The sequence below is a fragment of the Coregonus clupeaformis genome, chromosome 1 (assembly GCF_020615455.1).
Source record: "Coregonus clupeaformis isolate EN_2021a chromosome 1, ASM2061545v1, whole genome shotgun sequence".
Taxonomy (NCBI): domain Eukaryota; kingdom Metazoa; phylum Chordata; class Actinopteri; order Salmoniformes; family Salmonidae; genus Coregonus; species Coregonus clupeaformis.
Window position 1 is genome coordinate 35603937 of NC_059192.1, and position 15958 is coordinate 35619894.

The 15958-nt window shown below is 44.9% G+C and overlaps 2 protein-coding genes across 6 annotated transcripts; one reads left to right on the forward strand and one right to left on the reverse strand.

The window, feature by feature from the left end:
* Nucleotides 1-2742: 2742 nt before the first annotated feature.
* On the reverse strand, nt 2743-5054 carry zgc:112496 (uncharacterized protein LOC541336 homolog). Of its 2 annotated transcripts, none has more exons than XM_041877579.2 (6): nt 4963-5054; nt 4470-4643; nt 4159-4252; nt 3785-3944; nt 3292-3444; nt 2743-3097 (listed from the first exon to the last, which is right to left on the reverse strand). In XM_041877579.2, exons 2-6 carry the CDS (start codon nt 4601-4603, stop codon nt 2922-2924), a joined length of 717 nt encoding a protein of 238 aa, XP_041733513.1. In that variant the 5' UTR covers nt 4604-4643; nt 4963-5054; the 3' UTR covers nt 2743-2921. The 2 variants fall into 2 exon arrangements, with proteins under 2 accessions (XP_041733513.1, XP_041733521.1); XM_041877587.2 differs by having other exon boundaries at nt 4470-4605; nt 4963-5045.
* Nucleotides 5055-5090: 36 nt separating this feature from the next.
* On the forward strand, nt 5091-15257 carry wdr24 (WD repeat domain 24). 4 transcript variants are annotated; one of them, XM_041877566.2, is made up of 13 exons: nt 5274-5345; nt 5899-6066; nt 6211-6271; nt 6425-6486; nt 6683-7166; nt 8205-8382; nt 11745-12417; nt 12543-12652; nt 12759-12874; nt 13033-13137; nt 13424-13764; nt 14077-14261; nt 14625-15257. In XM_041877566.2, the coding sequence occupies exons 5-13, from the start codon at nt 6686-6688 to the stop codon at nt 14791-14793; spliced, it is 2358 nt and encodes a 785-aa protein (XP_041733500.1). In that variant the 5' UTR covers nt 5274-5345; nt 5899-6066; nt 6211-6271; nt 6425-6486; nt 6683-6685; the 3' UTR covers nt 14794-15257. The 4 variants fall into 4 exon arrangements, with proteins under 4 accessions (XP_041733482.1, XP_041733474.1, XP_041733500.1 ...); XM_041877548.2 differs by lacking the exons at nt 5274-5345; nt 6211-6271 and adding an exon at nt 5091-5133; XM_041877540.2 differs by lacking the exons at nt 5274-5345; nt 6211-6271 and adding an exon at nt 5111-5196.
* Nucleotides 15258-15958: the final 701 nt, after the last annotated feature.

Sequence of the window (15958 nt, forward strand, 5' to 3'; positions counted from 1 at the left end):
AGTGGTCTGAAGACCCCCCTCCCCCCTCACATATTTGTCAGCGTCCATGAATAGCCTAACATTTTGAAGGTAGTGTTGTTGTTGAACCACATCACCATTAAAGGACGTCACTGTTAAAAGAGAGTGGAACCAACGTACCATCTTGCCATGTGCCCTCCATTTTCTGTGGATGCGTCAACCCCTTAGTTGACATCATTCAATGGAGCCGCTCTCAAACGACTTTCCCTGTTCATTCCTTCTCTGCTTGTCGGTGTCCAAATGCAACACAACTTATGTAGCAAGCATACTTGAGATTTATACTGTTATTAGATATTCCAGACTCATGTGTTTTGTCATAGGTGAGCTTTTTTGCACTTGTTGTAACGTGATAAACTGACATGTCATTGTGCCAATATGTTATAGTGCCATTTTGTTCTTTATTTGATGCTTTCATTGGTATTACCTCCTTACCACAATCCGTTGTGCTCTTACGGATAATGCCTTGTTACATCCAGTGCGTCTACACCCTAAACTTAGCAATGGATAAGGGGCTTGGCTGTTGCGTTTGTGTGTGATTAAAGGCATCAGGTTAGGAGGGTCACTGCACTGCATCACTGATCTGATCTTTATATTTTATGGATATGTAGATCAACCAACCTTAATGATATCAATATGCAGTACCTGCTTAAAGCTGATGCTTGTGACCAAGCAGGTTGCCTTCTCCTAGTGCGTGTCAGCGGTGTACTACTTCAACATGGGTAATTTAATGCAGTACTGTATGAGGCAGGCTACTGTAGCTCATTAGCCAGATAAACGTATTTTCAATAAGAATCAAAGCAAGCAAACCAGCGCATTACTTTTTCAGTATCCTTCTAATACAAAGTATTAGACATGCCACACATGGTTAGACCAACATACAACTATCACCAGTGCTGAAAAGTTAACCAAGTTGTTTTCATCCATCTCTAGACCATTATAATACCAGTATATGGAGGTTTCGAATGCAGAATATGGTACAGTAGTTATGGATAATTGAGGCAGTTTGGTTTAAGGTCATGTGTGCTGCTGTGGTAGTTTTCACTGGCTGTTCTCTTGCATTGATAAAATGGGGCCAAGCTTAGGCGTTTAAGTTTCCAAATCCAGACCAGAGGTTGTACCAATACAACGTTTACAAATAAATAATTACAAAATGAACAAAGAGGCTATTTTTCTCTGGGTCACCAAGAAACAAATTAAAACTAAATGTATGTAAATATGGATAGTTTATATTAAAGTCCTCATTAATTATTTCATGATGTATTGTACTTTTTAAATGTTCTGAACTGAACCATTTTATATTGTATATATTTTGGTTTTATTTTGTACTGTTCATTGTATTTGCTTTAATTTAGGAACAATACGAATAAAGAACAATACTGTGGAAATGTCTCATCATCCCACTGCTATATTTATTATACTAGCCCCCTTGTACATACACTACATGACCAAAAGTATGAGGACACCTGCTCGTCGGACATCTCATTCCAAAATCATGGGCATTAATATGGAGTTGGTCCCCCCTTTGCTGCTATAGCAGCCTACACTCTTCTGGGAAGGCTTTCCACTAGATGTTGGAACATTGCTGAGGGGACTTCCTTCCATTCAGCCACAAGAGCATTAGTGAGGTTGGGCACTGATTTTGTGCGATTAGGCCTGGCTCGCAGTCAGCGTTCCAATTCATCCCAAAGGTGTTCGATGGGGTTGAGGTCAGGGCTCTGTGCAGGCCAGTCAAGTTCTTCCACACCGATCTCGACAAACCATTTCTGTATGGACCTCGCTTTGTGCACAGGGGCATTGTCATGCTGAAACAGGAAAGGGCCTTCCCCAAGCTGTTGCCACAATGTTGGAAGCACAGAATCGTCTAGAATGTCATTGTATACTGTAGCGTTAAGATTTCCCTTCACTGGAACTAAGGGGCCTAGCCCAAATCATGAAAAACAGCCCCAGACCATTATTCCTCCTCCATCAAACTTTACAGTTGGCACTATGCATTGGGGCAGGTAGCATTCTCCTGGCATCCACCAAACCCAGATTTGTCTGTCGGACTGCCAGATGGTGAAGCGTGATTCATCACTCCAGAGAACACGTTTCCACTGCTCCAGAGTCCAATGGCGGCGAGCTTTACACCGCTCCAGCCGATGCTTGGCATTACGCATGGTGATCTTAGGCTTGTGTGCGGCTGCTCGCCCATGGAAACCCATTTCATGAAGCTCCCAAAGAACAGTTATTGTGCTGGCGTTGCTTCCAGAGGCAGTTTGGTACTCAGTAGTGAGTGTTGCAACCGAGGACAGACGATTTTTACGCGCTTCAGCACTCGGCAGTCCCGTTCTATGAGCTTGTATGGCCTACCACTTCGCGGCTGAGTCGTTGTTGCTCCTAGACGTTTCCACTTCACAATAACAGCACTTACAGTTGACCGGGGCAGCTCTAGCAGGGCAGAAATGGGACGAACTGACTTGTTGGAAAGGTGACAACATTTGACGGTGCCACATTGAAAGTCACTGAGCTCTTCAGTAAGGCCATTCTAGTGCCAATGTTTGTCTATGGAGATTGCGTGGCTGTGTGCTCAATTTTATACACCTGTCAGCAACGTGTATGGCTGAAATAGCCGAATCCACTAATTTGAAGGGGTGTCCACATACACTATATATACAAAAGTATCATCAAGTGGGCACTTTACATTGTGGGTACATTGGGTGAGTTAACCAAGCACAGCACCAGATGCTAAATAAATCCTGTTTAATATCAAAGATTTATTTGCAAGTTACACTGTAAAAATAGACATACCGTAAAGACAACACTACTGCCATAATGTTGAGGTAGCCTGACATTCTTTCATCCCAGTCATAATCTCTATAGTCAAATTAAAGGCTTTACAAGGTAGTTTTCTGAAGAAAAAAAGTTTACTTGGTCCTCAGTCTCTTAGCTGGCCTGTCTTTGGTCTCTGGGTCTGACTTATTGCTGAGGCTGCGCTCTAGATTCACATCCTTCAGCAGGGGGAGCTGCAGCTGATTGGCTACAGCCCATGCCCACAAACACAGCTCCACCCTATGGGGCGTCCAGTCCCGTTCGCTGTCCACTGAGGAAGATGGAGGAGGTGGGTCAAACAACAACATGAGCATAGATTACGGCATGGGGTTTCCACATCCCGGGTACAGTATCCCCCCCCCCCCCGACACACACAGAATGTTGCAGATAGATAATATTTGGACCCACTGAATATGTATCCGCAATGTGCATTCCACACACACTCTCACCCAGTTGCTATCTCACCTTTGTTAAGTGTTTGTGTGTGTGAAGCCATTTTGTTCAGGTAGAGCGCATAGTGCCTGGGTGTGTACTGGATGGGCCCCAGTCCAGGGACACTTTCAACAGCCTCGTCGGCCATGAACGCAGCCTGCTCCGGAGCTCCTGCTGCCAATACAGCTGGAACAAAACGGCCAGTCAAAGATAGCCCAAGTTAAACTGTGCCCCTCACCGGATTGCTGATGTTTCCTGAATATTAAGTGAACTACACTTTAACTGAGGGTTGGGAACCTCCATCCTGTGTTGTGAGCTTTGTTCTTCGTGCTTAATCCAATTGAATAGGCCTAAATCAATTTATCCCTTTAAGAAGCTCACTGAAACAACTTTGTCTAGGTGACTTTGTTTCTACTCTTGAAAATAAGAAAACATGTCAGCCTTCTCATATGTCATTCTTAAAAATAGCTTAAAAAGTGTTTTCTCATCCTCTGAACCATACCCCCAGCCCCTTGGTGCTGCTGACCTGAGGCTGTGGCTGGGCCCAGGGCTTTGAGAGAGCTGAGTTCTGTGATGGCTGCCTGGACGTCAGGGAGGAGACTGAAGGCCTTTCTAGAGCACTTCTCCACCGTCTCATCACTGTTAGAGGCCACGAGCTGCTGCAGCCTCGGACGGAACTTCCCCCTCTGCAGGTGATACCGTGCCAAGATATTTCAAAACCAGTCAGGGAGCTTAAAGAGATTTCTCTGCTCATGGACAGTAAGGAAAATATAGTTATATTTATCTCAGTACAAGGAAATGTTTTTATTTTAATTTCACATTATTACCTGGAATATCAGAAACATCCATTTACTATTTAGTCAATAAAGCTCTGCATCTATCCGCACTAGATCTACTTACAGTGAGCTTCCACTCCATCAGTTTCACCAGTTCTGGTTGGGTGACATATTTGTAAGGACGCCCAGCGATGGCTACAGGCAGCTCCTCTTGATACCTGGCCAGAGATGAGGCTCAGACTAAATATTCCATGTTTACTTACATCAATCAAAAGGCATGCATAAAAGGCATTGAGGGAATCCCCATCCTGGTCAATTGAAAGCTCAAATCTATATGTGTTTATGTTAATTAATGTGACAGATTGACTGTAGTTGTGATGATAGTCTGCTCTTCATCGATACCTGGTAATGGGATCATGTATGTGCCACACTTACCATTTATCCAAGGGAAGCAGTTTTCCAGACTTCTTGCCCTTCCCAAGGGACTTGGCCTCCACTACCTCCCAGTATTTCCCATATAACTTTCTCCAGACAGCTGGGTCTTCGCAGGCGAATAGTGTTCCACTCATTGCTGTATAAAAGGGATAATGGGCCAAAACTACCTCAGACCTGAGTAGACAGCACACAGGGGAATGTTGTTATTCCCCAAAACTCCTGAGGGAGGAGGCCCTTTTCCCCTGACACACTGCAGAGGACAGCTGCGGTCTAAACCTTTATACACATTGGAGAACAGAAACCATAGTTGACAAGCAGCATTCTCAGTTCAATAGGCCTACTCTCTGTATTGATATTCATTCTGGCCCAAAATAGCCTATTCAACAGATAGATGTGCATGAACTGAAACTGTATGGGAACAACAAGAAAAATATATTCAGCTACGACTTCAAAGTCATGATGTCAGAATAATAAAAGGCAGAAAAACACTTACCATCCACATGTGTACAACAGTCATAAAATATTACAAAACAAAGTATGAACGATGAATGAATTCCTTTCAGAGCATGTACTTCCGTTTTGTAATGCTTGTTTTCGCCAGATTCATGGGAATAACACTTACAACTTCCGGTTCCGTGAACAATAATTTTGTTTCAAAAGCTAGGTTAGTCCTCCAAAATTAGCGCCAATTATTGTGCACTAAAACCAATTATATTAGGAAATAACGGTACTTTTCTCGTCAACTAATGACGTTTCTGAACCTGTTAGTAAAATAATTAGCATCATATGTCATCCGACTGCAATGTTGCAACTAACGTTAAGTACTTTAGCAAGTTAGCTAGCAGCCAACTAGCTAGCTTTATAGTCGGCTCACAGGTGATTTCTACTCGCAAATTAGAAGACAAATGTTCTTTATTGATGTGCATTCATTGGCTGTGTGTCTCAGTCTTGTTGTTCTTGGTGTGATGTCATTTCGAGAACGTGAACGACAAACGTAGTATAGCTAGCTAGCTAGCTACCCTAGCCAGATGCTAGCTAATATTTATAAACATTTCAAATGACAGGTAGTAAACTTTCCTAAACATTGCAAAGTTCAGTGGCTACATTGTTTTAAGCAATTAATTGTAATATCAGTTTTATTCGCCTTGATCTAGCTAGCTAGATAGAATTGGAATCCATCACAAGGTTAACAGGCAATGTTGTTGTTTGTTGACGTTGTTAATAGCTGCTCTGAAACTCATGCTCACACCTATAACAGACATGACCATAGGTCGTGGTCATAAAAATGTAATAATCAACAATTACTGTAGACTCAGGGACCCAAATGTCAAAGTATTGTGTATGTCCACAAAGGCTGTGCAGCATCATTAGCTACAGTATAGAGTACAGCTGCATAAACCATAACAAGGCTCTCCCTCCCCTCTTTCAGCACCTCCGTGTCATTTTTTTGCCGTGGTCCAACCTCACCCAGGGCCCCTCTGTTATAATCACGCAGGATTCTGGAGAGCTGGGAGCATTAAGCAATCCGCCATGCACTTCGGGCAAAGGGAGGTGAACATTCTCTTGAGCCATTTTATAGAAGGCTGTTGGGTTGTAGGTAAGCACTGTTTTGGTATAACTTGTGAATGTCCAATCTGGTTGCAGTATTTGTCTCAGCATCAGTGATGTATCAGTGTAGCTACTCTTTAAAGATAACTTTGATTTTGAAGAGTTGTAATGACAGTCATGCTTTTTGCTCCAGCTTGGACCTCAGCACCTGAACAGGAAGGAACTTCGTCTCAGTAGAGACTGGTTAGGCCTAGGTACTTTCAGGTCGTGGCTGGCTGGTTGGAGCAAAAACCTACAGACACACTATTGAATGGGTTACCTTTCTCAGCTCTACAAGATTAACATATAAGTGTGGATGATTGTTGAAATGGATGATAATGACCCTTTTCTCTGGTAACCTCTGACAGGACTGTATGAGGAGGCCTCTGTGTTTCTTTAGAGGCCCAGAGGATTGCCGCTGCTATTTGGAGTAAGTCCATTGGAATGAATTAGAAAGAGATTACAAGGTCATATAAATATGTGACAGACCACTGCCAGCAGCACAACCCAAGTACCAAGCTGAGCTCTCCTCATAGCTGCAGTGCCATCTTCTGGTGAAACTATGGCCATTCTTTTGGAATTTCCCAATATAATTTCCCCAACCACCTTTCTGTGTCCCCCACCAGGCCATGGAGAAGATGTCGCGGGTAACCACGGCCCTGGGCAGCAGCGCCATCAGCGGGCGCACCATGTTCTGCCACCTGGACGCGCCCGCCAACGCCATCAGTGTGTGCCGCGATGCCACACAGGTGGTGGTGGCCGGCCGCAATATCTTCAAGATCTACGGCCTGGAGGAGGAGCAGTTTGTGGAGAAGCTCAACCTGCGCGTGGGCCGCAAGCCCTCGCTCAACTTCAGCTGCGCCGACGTCATGTGGCACCAGATGGAGGAGAACCTGCTGGCCACGGCTGCCACCAACGGGGCGGTGGTCACCTGGAACCTGGGCAAACCATCGCGCAACAAGCAGGACCAGCTGTTCACCGAGCACAAGCGCACGGTCAACAAGGTGTGCTTCCACCCCACCGAAGTCTACATGCTGCTCAGTGGCTCCCAGGATGGCTACATGAAGTGCTTCGACCTGCGCAAGAAGGAGTCCGTCAGCACCTTTTCAGGTATGTGTGTCTGTGGATAGTTCTTGCACTCTTTGAGGTTGAACATAGGAGTAACAACTTAGGTGGAGTGTAGAAATACCTACCTGGGCCTGGTTTCCTGATAGCAATGCAATTTAGGCTTCCAAGTGTTTTAATGATGCATCGTTCCTACAACGGCCGAAGATGTAACATGAGTTTCCCAAAACACCACGCAGAAAGAACATTAACTAAGTGCGTTGTTGGACATGTGTCAATACTGATAGGAAGAAAGGCAGTGCTGCTTTTTGATCAGCTTTCTCCATTCAAATCTTACCTTAACATAATAATTATTCCACAGTACTGACTACAGATCAGCTTCTAGAGAGTTATCACCTTACGGCTGCAAATATTGAGGTGGCTTATTCTAATGCTTACCCTATAATACATCTCAGATTAATTTGGCACATCATTGTGCACATGTTGTTACACATCATTAAATATATTGAGGCAAAAATTTGTGTTGCAACAAATAGAACTCAATTGACTGAACATTTTATCCTTCACTTGTTCAATAGCAAAGACATTGCCAACTTTGTATTTATAGTCAACTTTGTTATGAAGTTATCGGTGGTCACAGAGAGACAGATAAACAGCTTGATTCTATGTTTCGCAGAGATCTTCTGTGTATAAAGTGACGCAGAAGGGCAAAAAAGCATCTAACGAGGCACTTAGCTGTTCTGTTCGAGTGGTCTGAGGCAGGTGCTAAATAACAATCGTTTTCAAGTGCAACTTTACTAACAATGGTTTTGGGAAACAGCTCGGAGATTTAACGATGCTCCAACGAAGGTTCTAATGATGAACTTAACCTTAAGATGCTTTTGGGAAACCGGGCCCTGCTCATGTCCAGGAATGCCTCTGGGCTACAAAACAAACAGCATCTTATTAGTTACCAAGGACCCTTTTCAGACAGTGTCTTAAACAATCCATTTTGAAGAGTAACAATAAACAAAACACAGTCGTACGACATGGTAATGAACCTGGTCTGAGGACGTTCGTGTTTATCTATGTTCTTTTTTTCAGGTCAGTCGGAGAGCGTAAGAGATGTTCAGTTCAGCATGAAGGATTACTTTACTTTTGCTGCTTCCTTTGAGAACGGTAACGTCCAGCTGTGGGACATCCGGAGGCCTGACCGGTATGAGAGGATGTTCACAGCCCACACCGGTCCTGTGTTCTGCTGTGACTGGCACCCCGATGACAGGTAGGGAGAGGCTTTAGAGAAAGACATGTTGATACAGTGAGGGAAAAAAGTATTTGATCCCCTGCTGATTTTGTACGTTTGCCCACTGACAAAGAAATGATTAGTCTATAATTTTAATGGTAGTTTTATTTGAACAGTGAGAGACAGAATAACAAACAAAAAATCCAGAAAAAAGGAAATAAGTATTTGACCCCCTCTCAATCAGAAAGATTTCTGGCTCCCAGGTGTCTTTTATACAGGTAACGAGCTGAGATTAGTAGCACACTCTTAAAGGGAGTGCTCCTAATCTCAGCTTGTTACCTGTATAAAAGACACCTGTCCACAGAAGGAATCAATCAATCAGATTCCAAACTCTCCACCATGGCCAAGACCAAAGAGCTCTCCAAGGATGTCAGGGACAAGATTGTAGACCTACACAAGGCTGGAATGGGCTACAAGACCATCGCCAAGCAGCTTGGTGAGAAGGTGACAACAGTTGGTGCGATTATTCGCAAATGGAAGAAACACAAAATAACTGTAAATCTCCCTCGGCCTGGGGCTCCATGCAAGATCTCACCACGTGGAGTTGCAATGATCATGAGAACGGTGAGGAATCAGGCCAGAACTACACAGGAGGATCTTGTCAATGATCTCAAGGCAGCTGGGACCATAGTCACCAAGAAAACAATTGGTAACACACTACGCCGTGAAGGACTGAAATCCTGCAGCGCCCGTAAGGTCCCCCTGCTCAAGAAAGCACATATACAGGGCCGTCTGAAGTTTGCCAATGAACATCTGAATGATTCAGAGGAGAACTGGGTGAAAGTGTTCAGATGAGACCAAAATCGAGCTCTTTGGCATCAACTCAACTCGCCGTGTTTGGAGGAGGAGGAATGCTGCCTATGACCCCAAGAACACCATCCCCACCGTCAAACATGGAGGTGGAAACATTATGCTTTGGGGGTGTTTTTCTGCTAAGGGGACAGGACAACTTCACTGCATCAAAGGGACGATGGGCGGGGCCATGTACCGTCAAATCTTGGGTGAGAACCTCCTTCCCTCAGCCAGGGCATTGAAAATGGGTCGTGGATGGGTATTCCAGCATGACAATGACCCAAAACAAACGGCCAAGGCAACAAAGAAGAAGAAGCACTTTAAGGTCCTGGAGTGTCCTAGCCAGTCTCCAGACCTTAATCCCATAGAAAATCTGTGGAGGGAGCTGAAGGTTCAAGTTGCCAAACGTCAGGCTCGAAACCTTAATGACTTGGAGAAGATCTGCAAAGAGGAGTGGGACAAAATCCCTCCTGAGATGTGTGCAAACCTGGTGGCCAACTACAAGAAACATCTGACCTCTGTGATTGCCAACAAGGGTTTTGCCACCAAGTACTAAGTCATGTTTTGCAGAGGGGTCAAATACTTACAGTGGGGCAAAAAAGTATTTAGTCAGCCACCAATTGTGCAAGTTCTCCCACTTAAAAAGATGAGAGAGGCCTGTAATTTTCATCATAGGTACACGTCAACTATGAAAGACAAAATGAGAAAAAAAATTCCAGAAAATTATATTATAGGATTTTTTATGAATTTATTTGCAAATTATGGTGGAAAATAAGTATTTGGTCAATAACAAAAGTTTTGTCAATACTTTGTTATATACCCTTTGTTGGCAATGACACAGGTCAAACGTTTTCTGTAAGTCTTCACAAGGTTTTCACACACTGTTGCTGGTATTTTGGCCCATTCCTCCATGCAGATCTCCTCTAGAGCAGTGATGTTTTGGGGCTGTCGCTGGGCAACACGGACTTTCAACTCCCTCCAAAGATTTTCTATGGGGTTGAGATCTGGAGACTGGCTAGGCCAGTCCAGGACCTTGAAATGCTTCTTACGAAGCCACTCCTTCGTTGCCCGGGCGGTGTGTTTGGGATCATTGTCATGCTGAAAGACCCAGCCACGTTTCATCTTCAATGCCCTTGCTGATGGAAGGAGGTTTTCACTCAAAATCTCACGATACATGGCCCCATTCATTCTTTCCTTTACACGGATCAGTCGTCCTGGTCCCTTTGCAGAAAAACAGCCCCAAAGCATGATGTTTCCACCCCCATGCTTCACAGTAGGTATGGTGTTCTTTGGATGCAACTCAGCATTCTTTGTCCTCCAAACACGACGTAGTTGAGTTTTTAACAAAAAGTTATATTTTGGTTTCATCTGACCATATGACATTCTCCCAATCCTCTTCTGGATCATCCAAATGCACTCTAGCAAACTTCAGACGGGCCTGGACATGTACTGGCTTAAGCAGGGGGACACGTCTTGCACTGCAGGATTTGAATCCCTGGCGGCGTGGTGTGTTACTGATGGTAGGCTTTGTTACTTTGGTCCCAGCTCTCTGCAGGTCATTCACTAGGTCCCCCCGTGTGGTTCTGGGATTTTTGCTCACCGTTCTTGTGATCAATTTGACCCCACGGGGTGAGATCTTGCGTGGAGCCCCAGATCGAGGGAGATTATCAGTGGTCTTGTATGTCTTCCATTTCCTAATAATTGCTCCCACAGTTGATTTCTTCAAACCAAGCTGCTTACCTATTGCAGATTCAGTCTTCCCAGCCTGGTGCAGGTCTACAATTTTGTTTCTGGTGTCCTTTGACAGCTCTTTGGTCTTGGCCATAGTGGAGTTTGGAGTGTGACTGTTTGAGGTTGTGGACAGGTGTCTTTTATACTGATAACAAGTTCAAACAAGTGCCATTAATACAGGTAACGAGTGGAGGACAGAGGAGCCTCTTAAAGAAGAAGTTACAGGTCTGTGAGAGCCAGAAATCTTGCTTGTTTGTAGGTGACCAAATACTTATTTTCCACCATAATTTGCAAATAAATTCATTAAAAATCCTACAATGTGATTTTCTGGATTTTTTTTTCTCAATTTGTCTGTCATAGTTGACGTGTACCTATGATGAAAATTACAGGCCTCTCTCATCTTTTTAAGTGGGAGAACTTGCACAATTGGTTTCTGACTAAATACTTTTTTTCCCCACTGTATTTCCCTCATTAAAATGCAAATCAATTTATAAAATTTTTGACATGCGTTTTTCTGGATTTTGTTGTTGTTATTCTGTCTCTCACTGATCAAATAAACCTACCATTAAAATTATAGACTGATCATGTCTTTGTCAGTGGGCGAACGTACAAAATCAGCAGGGGATCAAATACTTTTTTCCCTCACTGTACATGTTGAAAAAGCATTGATGTTTGCATTGGTTGACCATTCATCTAAAGTGAATTAGCTTTAGATACAGTAATCATTCTTGCTTACAGTGTGGCTGTTGATTCACCTGACTCAACAGCCACACCTGAATCAACAGCCACATTGCTAATGTATTGGCCTCTGTCTGCAGGGGCTGGCTGGCCACTGGCGGCCGGGACAAGATGGTGAAGGTGTGGGACATGACCACCAACCGGGCCAAAGAGATCTACTGCGTCCAGACCATCGCCTCGGTGGCCCGGGTCAAGTGGCGTCCTGAGAGGAAGTGGCACCTGGCCACCTGCTCCATGATGGTGGACCACAACATCTACGTGTGGGACGTCCGGCGGCCCTTCATCCCCTTTGCCACCTTCGAGGAGCACAAGGATGTGACCACAGGCATCGTGTGGCGCCACCAGCACGACCCCTACTTCCTGCTGTCAGGCTCCAAGGACAGCACACTCTACCAGCACATGTTCAAGGACGCCAGCCGGCCCGTTGACCGGGCCAACCCCGAGGGGCTGTGCTTCGGCCTGTTTGGAGACCTAGCCTTCGCCGCCAAGGAGAGCCTCATTAGTGGCGACACCAACAGGAAACCGTACCCGGGTGGCGACCGCCGCTACCCCATCTTCTTCTTCAAGAAGCCCGATCTGACGGAGCAGTTTGCCCACGTGTCAAGCGCCCTCAGCGTGTTCGAGTCATCTCTGGAGAGCAGGTGCATGGACTGGTTTGTAAAGACGGCGCGCCTCTACCTCCTCGGCGGCAAACCATTCGCCGAGCTGTGTGACCACAACGCCAAGGTGGCCAAGGAGCTCAACAGACCTCAGGTCAGTCAGTCTGCCCCTCAGAGATAAGCTACATTCATTTACACATACCCAATGAATAATTGTTGTGGAACTAAGTAGAGTTTTGATGATCACTAACAAGCTATTTCATATTTCCCCATTTGAAGGTTTCTACTACATGGACCATGCTTCGGCTCATGTTCTCAGATCCAGCTAACCTCTCGACACCTGGTCCAAATAACATCAGCAAACTGGGCAACCTTCCTTTAATGAACAGGTACTTACCCCAGGCTTTACACAAAACACATAAGCTGAAAAATAGTGTGGACAAACTAAAAGACCTAAAAGTTAAAATCTTGAATCCTTTTTTGTGTCCGCCCAAGTTTCAGTATGAAGGAGATGGGGACAGAGAGCAGGCTGGACCGCAGTAAAGGAGAGATCAGACAGGACAGCATTCACCTGGAGCCTGGGAACTCGCTCATCAACAGCAACAACGACGGTGAGAGTAAAACTCTAAAAACACTCAAGCTGCTCCCACTTCACTGAAGAAATTAATCAACATATAGGTTGTTTTTGTGAACCACATTTAGTAGAATGTTACTTACTGTGATGGATGCAATAGATGAGTAAACGATATAGAGATTTGTCCCACTGCAGAGAATGAGGAGACGGAGGGGAGTGAGGGACAGGCGGAGTACATGTTTGGTGACGCTGAGCTGGATGACGATGACCTCTACTCTATAGAGCTTGAAAACCAGGCCGGTGAGTCTCTGACCCTCTTGGACTCTCAGAGGGTCTCTCAGGGGGAGTTGGGATATTCAAAGAACACATTTCTATTTCACACCTCACACTTGTACAGGTTACCCACTTGTACATGCAGTGAAACAGGATAAATATAAGCACCCCCTATTTGTCCTTTGACGTAGCCAATAGCCACCACTAACCTTACATGTCGAATGCCATTTCAATGGAGGTTACAGCCATGTTTCAGGGCTAGTATGATCTACGACTTTTACTTTCTGAGCTTGTTCTTTTCTGGTGTTTTCAGCGGAGGAACAGGAGTACACGCTTCCCCAGGAGGCCTTCCCGCTGCGCCACGAGATCATGGACAACCCGTCGGTGCCGGAGCACCTGCAGCAGGACAAGGCCGACTCGCCGCATGCCAGCGGCAACGAGGCGGAGGTCATGTGCCTGACACCCACTGAGTCCTTCTCGCTGATCGCCATCTCACAGCCGCTGTTCAGCACCCACCTTCCCGCCCACTTCTTCTGCCCCGTGGTCAGGGAGATGCTGAGCCACTATGCTGAGCAGGGCGACGTGCAGATGGCTGTCTCGGTGCTCATCGTCCTGGGTGACCGCATCCGCAAGGAGATCGACGACCTCACTCAGGTCAGAGCTAGGGATATAACAGTTGTCATGGTGAAGAACTGAAGATTTATAATACTAATAATGTTGAGAAAATGTATGGTCGGTTCCTGAACCAGAATACAGATTCAATGATTATGTGTTGCAGAAAATTAATTGGGATGCTCTTGAGAATTCTGTTTGAACAATTTAACATGGCTTATTGGTTTACAAATAACTGCTTGATAGACTAAATAATGACGGAGGTTAGAGTCTTGGTAATCTGCATATCCTCCAAGCTGACAAATATGTTGTTCATTTCAGCATGTTCTAATAATAGCGTTGACCCTATTTCAGGAGCACTGGTACATGTCCTACATTGACTTGCTGCAGCGTTTCGAACTGTGGAACGTGTCCAACGAGGTCATCAAGCTGAGCACTTGCAGCGCCATCACCTGTCTGAACCAGACGTCTACCACGCTGCACGTCAACTGCAGCAACTGCAAACGACCCATGAGCAACAGGGGCTGGATCTGTGACAGGTATAACTTTACCATAACATGGAACTTTGACCTACCTAACACAGTAAAGGGAAGGGTTACTAACCAATGAGAAACAATCTAGAAAGGCATTACAGTGTAACTAAATGGCATATTACATATTTCTAGATGAGCTCAAATCAAATGTATTTATAAAGCCCTTTTTACATCAGCAGATGTCACAAAGTGCTATACAGAAACCCAGCCTAAAACCCCAAACAGCAAGCAATGCAGATGTAGAAGCACGGTGGCTAGGAAAAACTCCCTAGAAAGGCAGGAACCTAGGAAGAAACCTAGAGAGGAACCAGGCAAGAGAACATTTGGAAAGTTGACCAATATAGCCACTCAACTTTTCCCGTTCCCCAGGTGCCACCAGTGTGCCAGTGTTTGTGCCGTGTGCCACCACGTGGTGAAGGGGCTGTTTGTGTGGTGCCAGGGCTGCAGTCACGGCGGGCACCTGGAGCACGTGATGAACTGGTTAAAGAGCAGTTCCCACTGCCCGGCCGGCTGTGGACACCTGTGTGAGTACACCTGACCCTCAGCTCCACCCCCGCCCAGCCGGCTCTCTGTGTGAGGGGGAGCACCTCCCCTCACAGTGCCTGGCTCAACCTGGCCTGGGTCTCACACTCCAGGCTGGCCTCTCCTGAGACTGGGGTCCACAGGGGGGTGGCCATGGTAGCAGGATGGCTGCTATTGGAAGACAGGTGGGTAAGACTGGAGTCCAATCCATTAAACCAGTCGTAGAGGAGAACGAGGGGTTCATGGACCTACCGTATGGAGCAATGTTCAAAGTTTGGGATGGGCCTACTCAGTGCTCACCTTGACAATGACAGAAACTCGAAGTTAAGTGAACACAATCATTTATGAATATATATATATATAACTGAAAAAAAATAAACATGTTGGTCACATGTATCCTGAGCCGAAATAAAAAATCCCAGAAATGTTCCATATGCAAAAAAAGCTTATTTATCACAAATGTTATGCACAAATTAGTTTACAACCCTCTAATGAGCATTTCTCCTTAGCCAAGATAATCCATCCACCTGACAGGTGTGACATATCAAGAAGCTGATTAAACAGCATGATCATTACACAGGTGCACCTTGTGCTGGGGACAATAAAAGGCCACTGTGCAGTTTTGTCACACAACGCCACAGATGTCTCAAGTTTTGAGGGAGCGTGCAATTGGCATGCTGACTGCAGGAATGTCCGCCAGAGCTGTTGCCAGAGAATGTAATGTTCATTTCTCTACCATAAGCTGCCTCCAATGAATTTAGGGCCAATTAATTTATTTCAATTGACTGATTTCCTTATATGAACTGTAACTCTGTAAAATCTTGGAAATTGTTGCATGTTGCATTTATATTTTTTGTTAAGTATATATATATATATATATATATACACACTACCATTCAAAAGTTTGGGGTCACTTAGAAATGTCCTTGTTTTCGAAAGAAATTCACTTTTTCTGTCCATTAAAATAACATCAAATTGATCAGAAATACAGTGGAGACATTGTTAATGTTGTAAATGGCTATTGTAGCTGGAAACGTTGAGGATCTGGAGCATCAGCAATTGTGGGTTTGATTACAGGCTCAAAATGGCCAGAAACAAATAACTTTCTTCTGAAACTCATCAGTCTACTCTTGTTCTGAGAAATGAAGGCTATTCCATGCGAGAATTTGCCAAGAGCCATA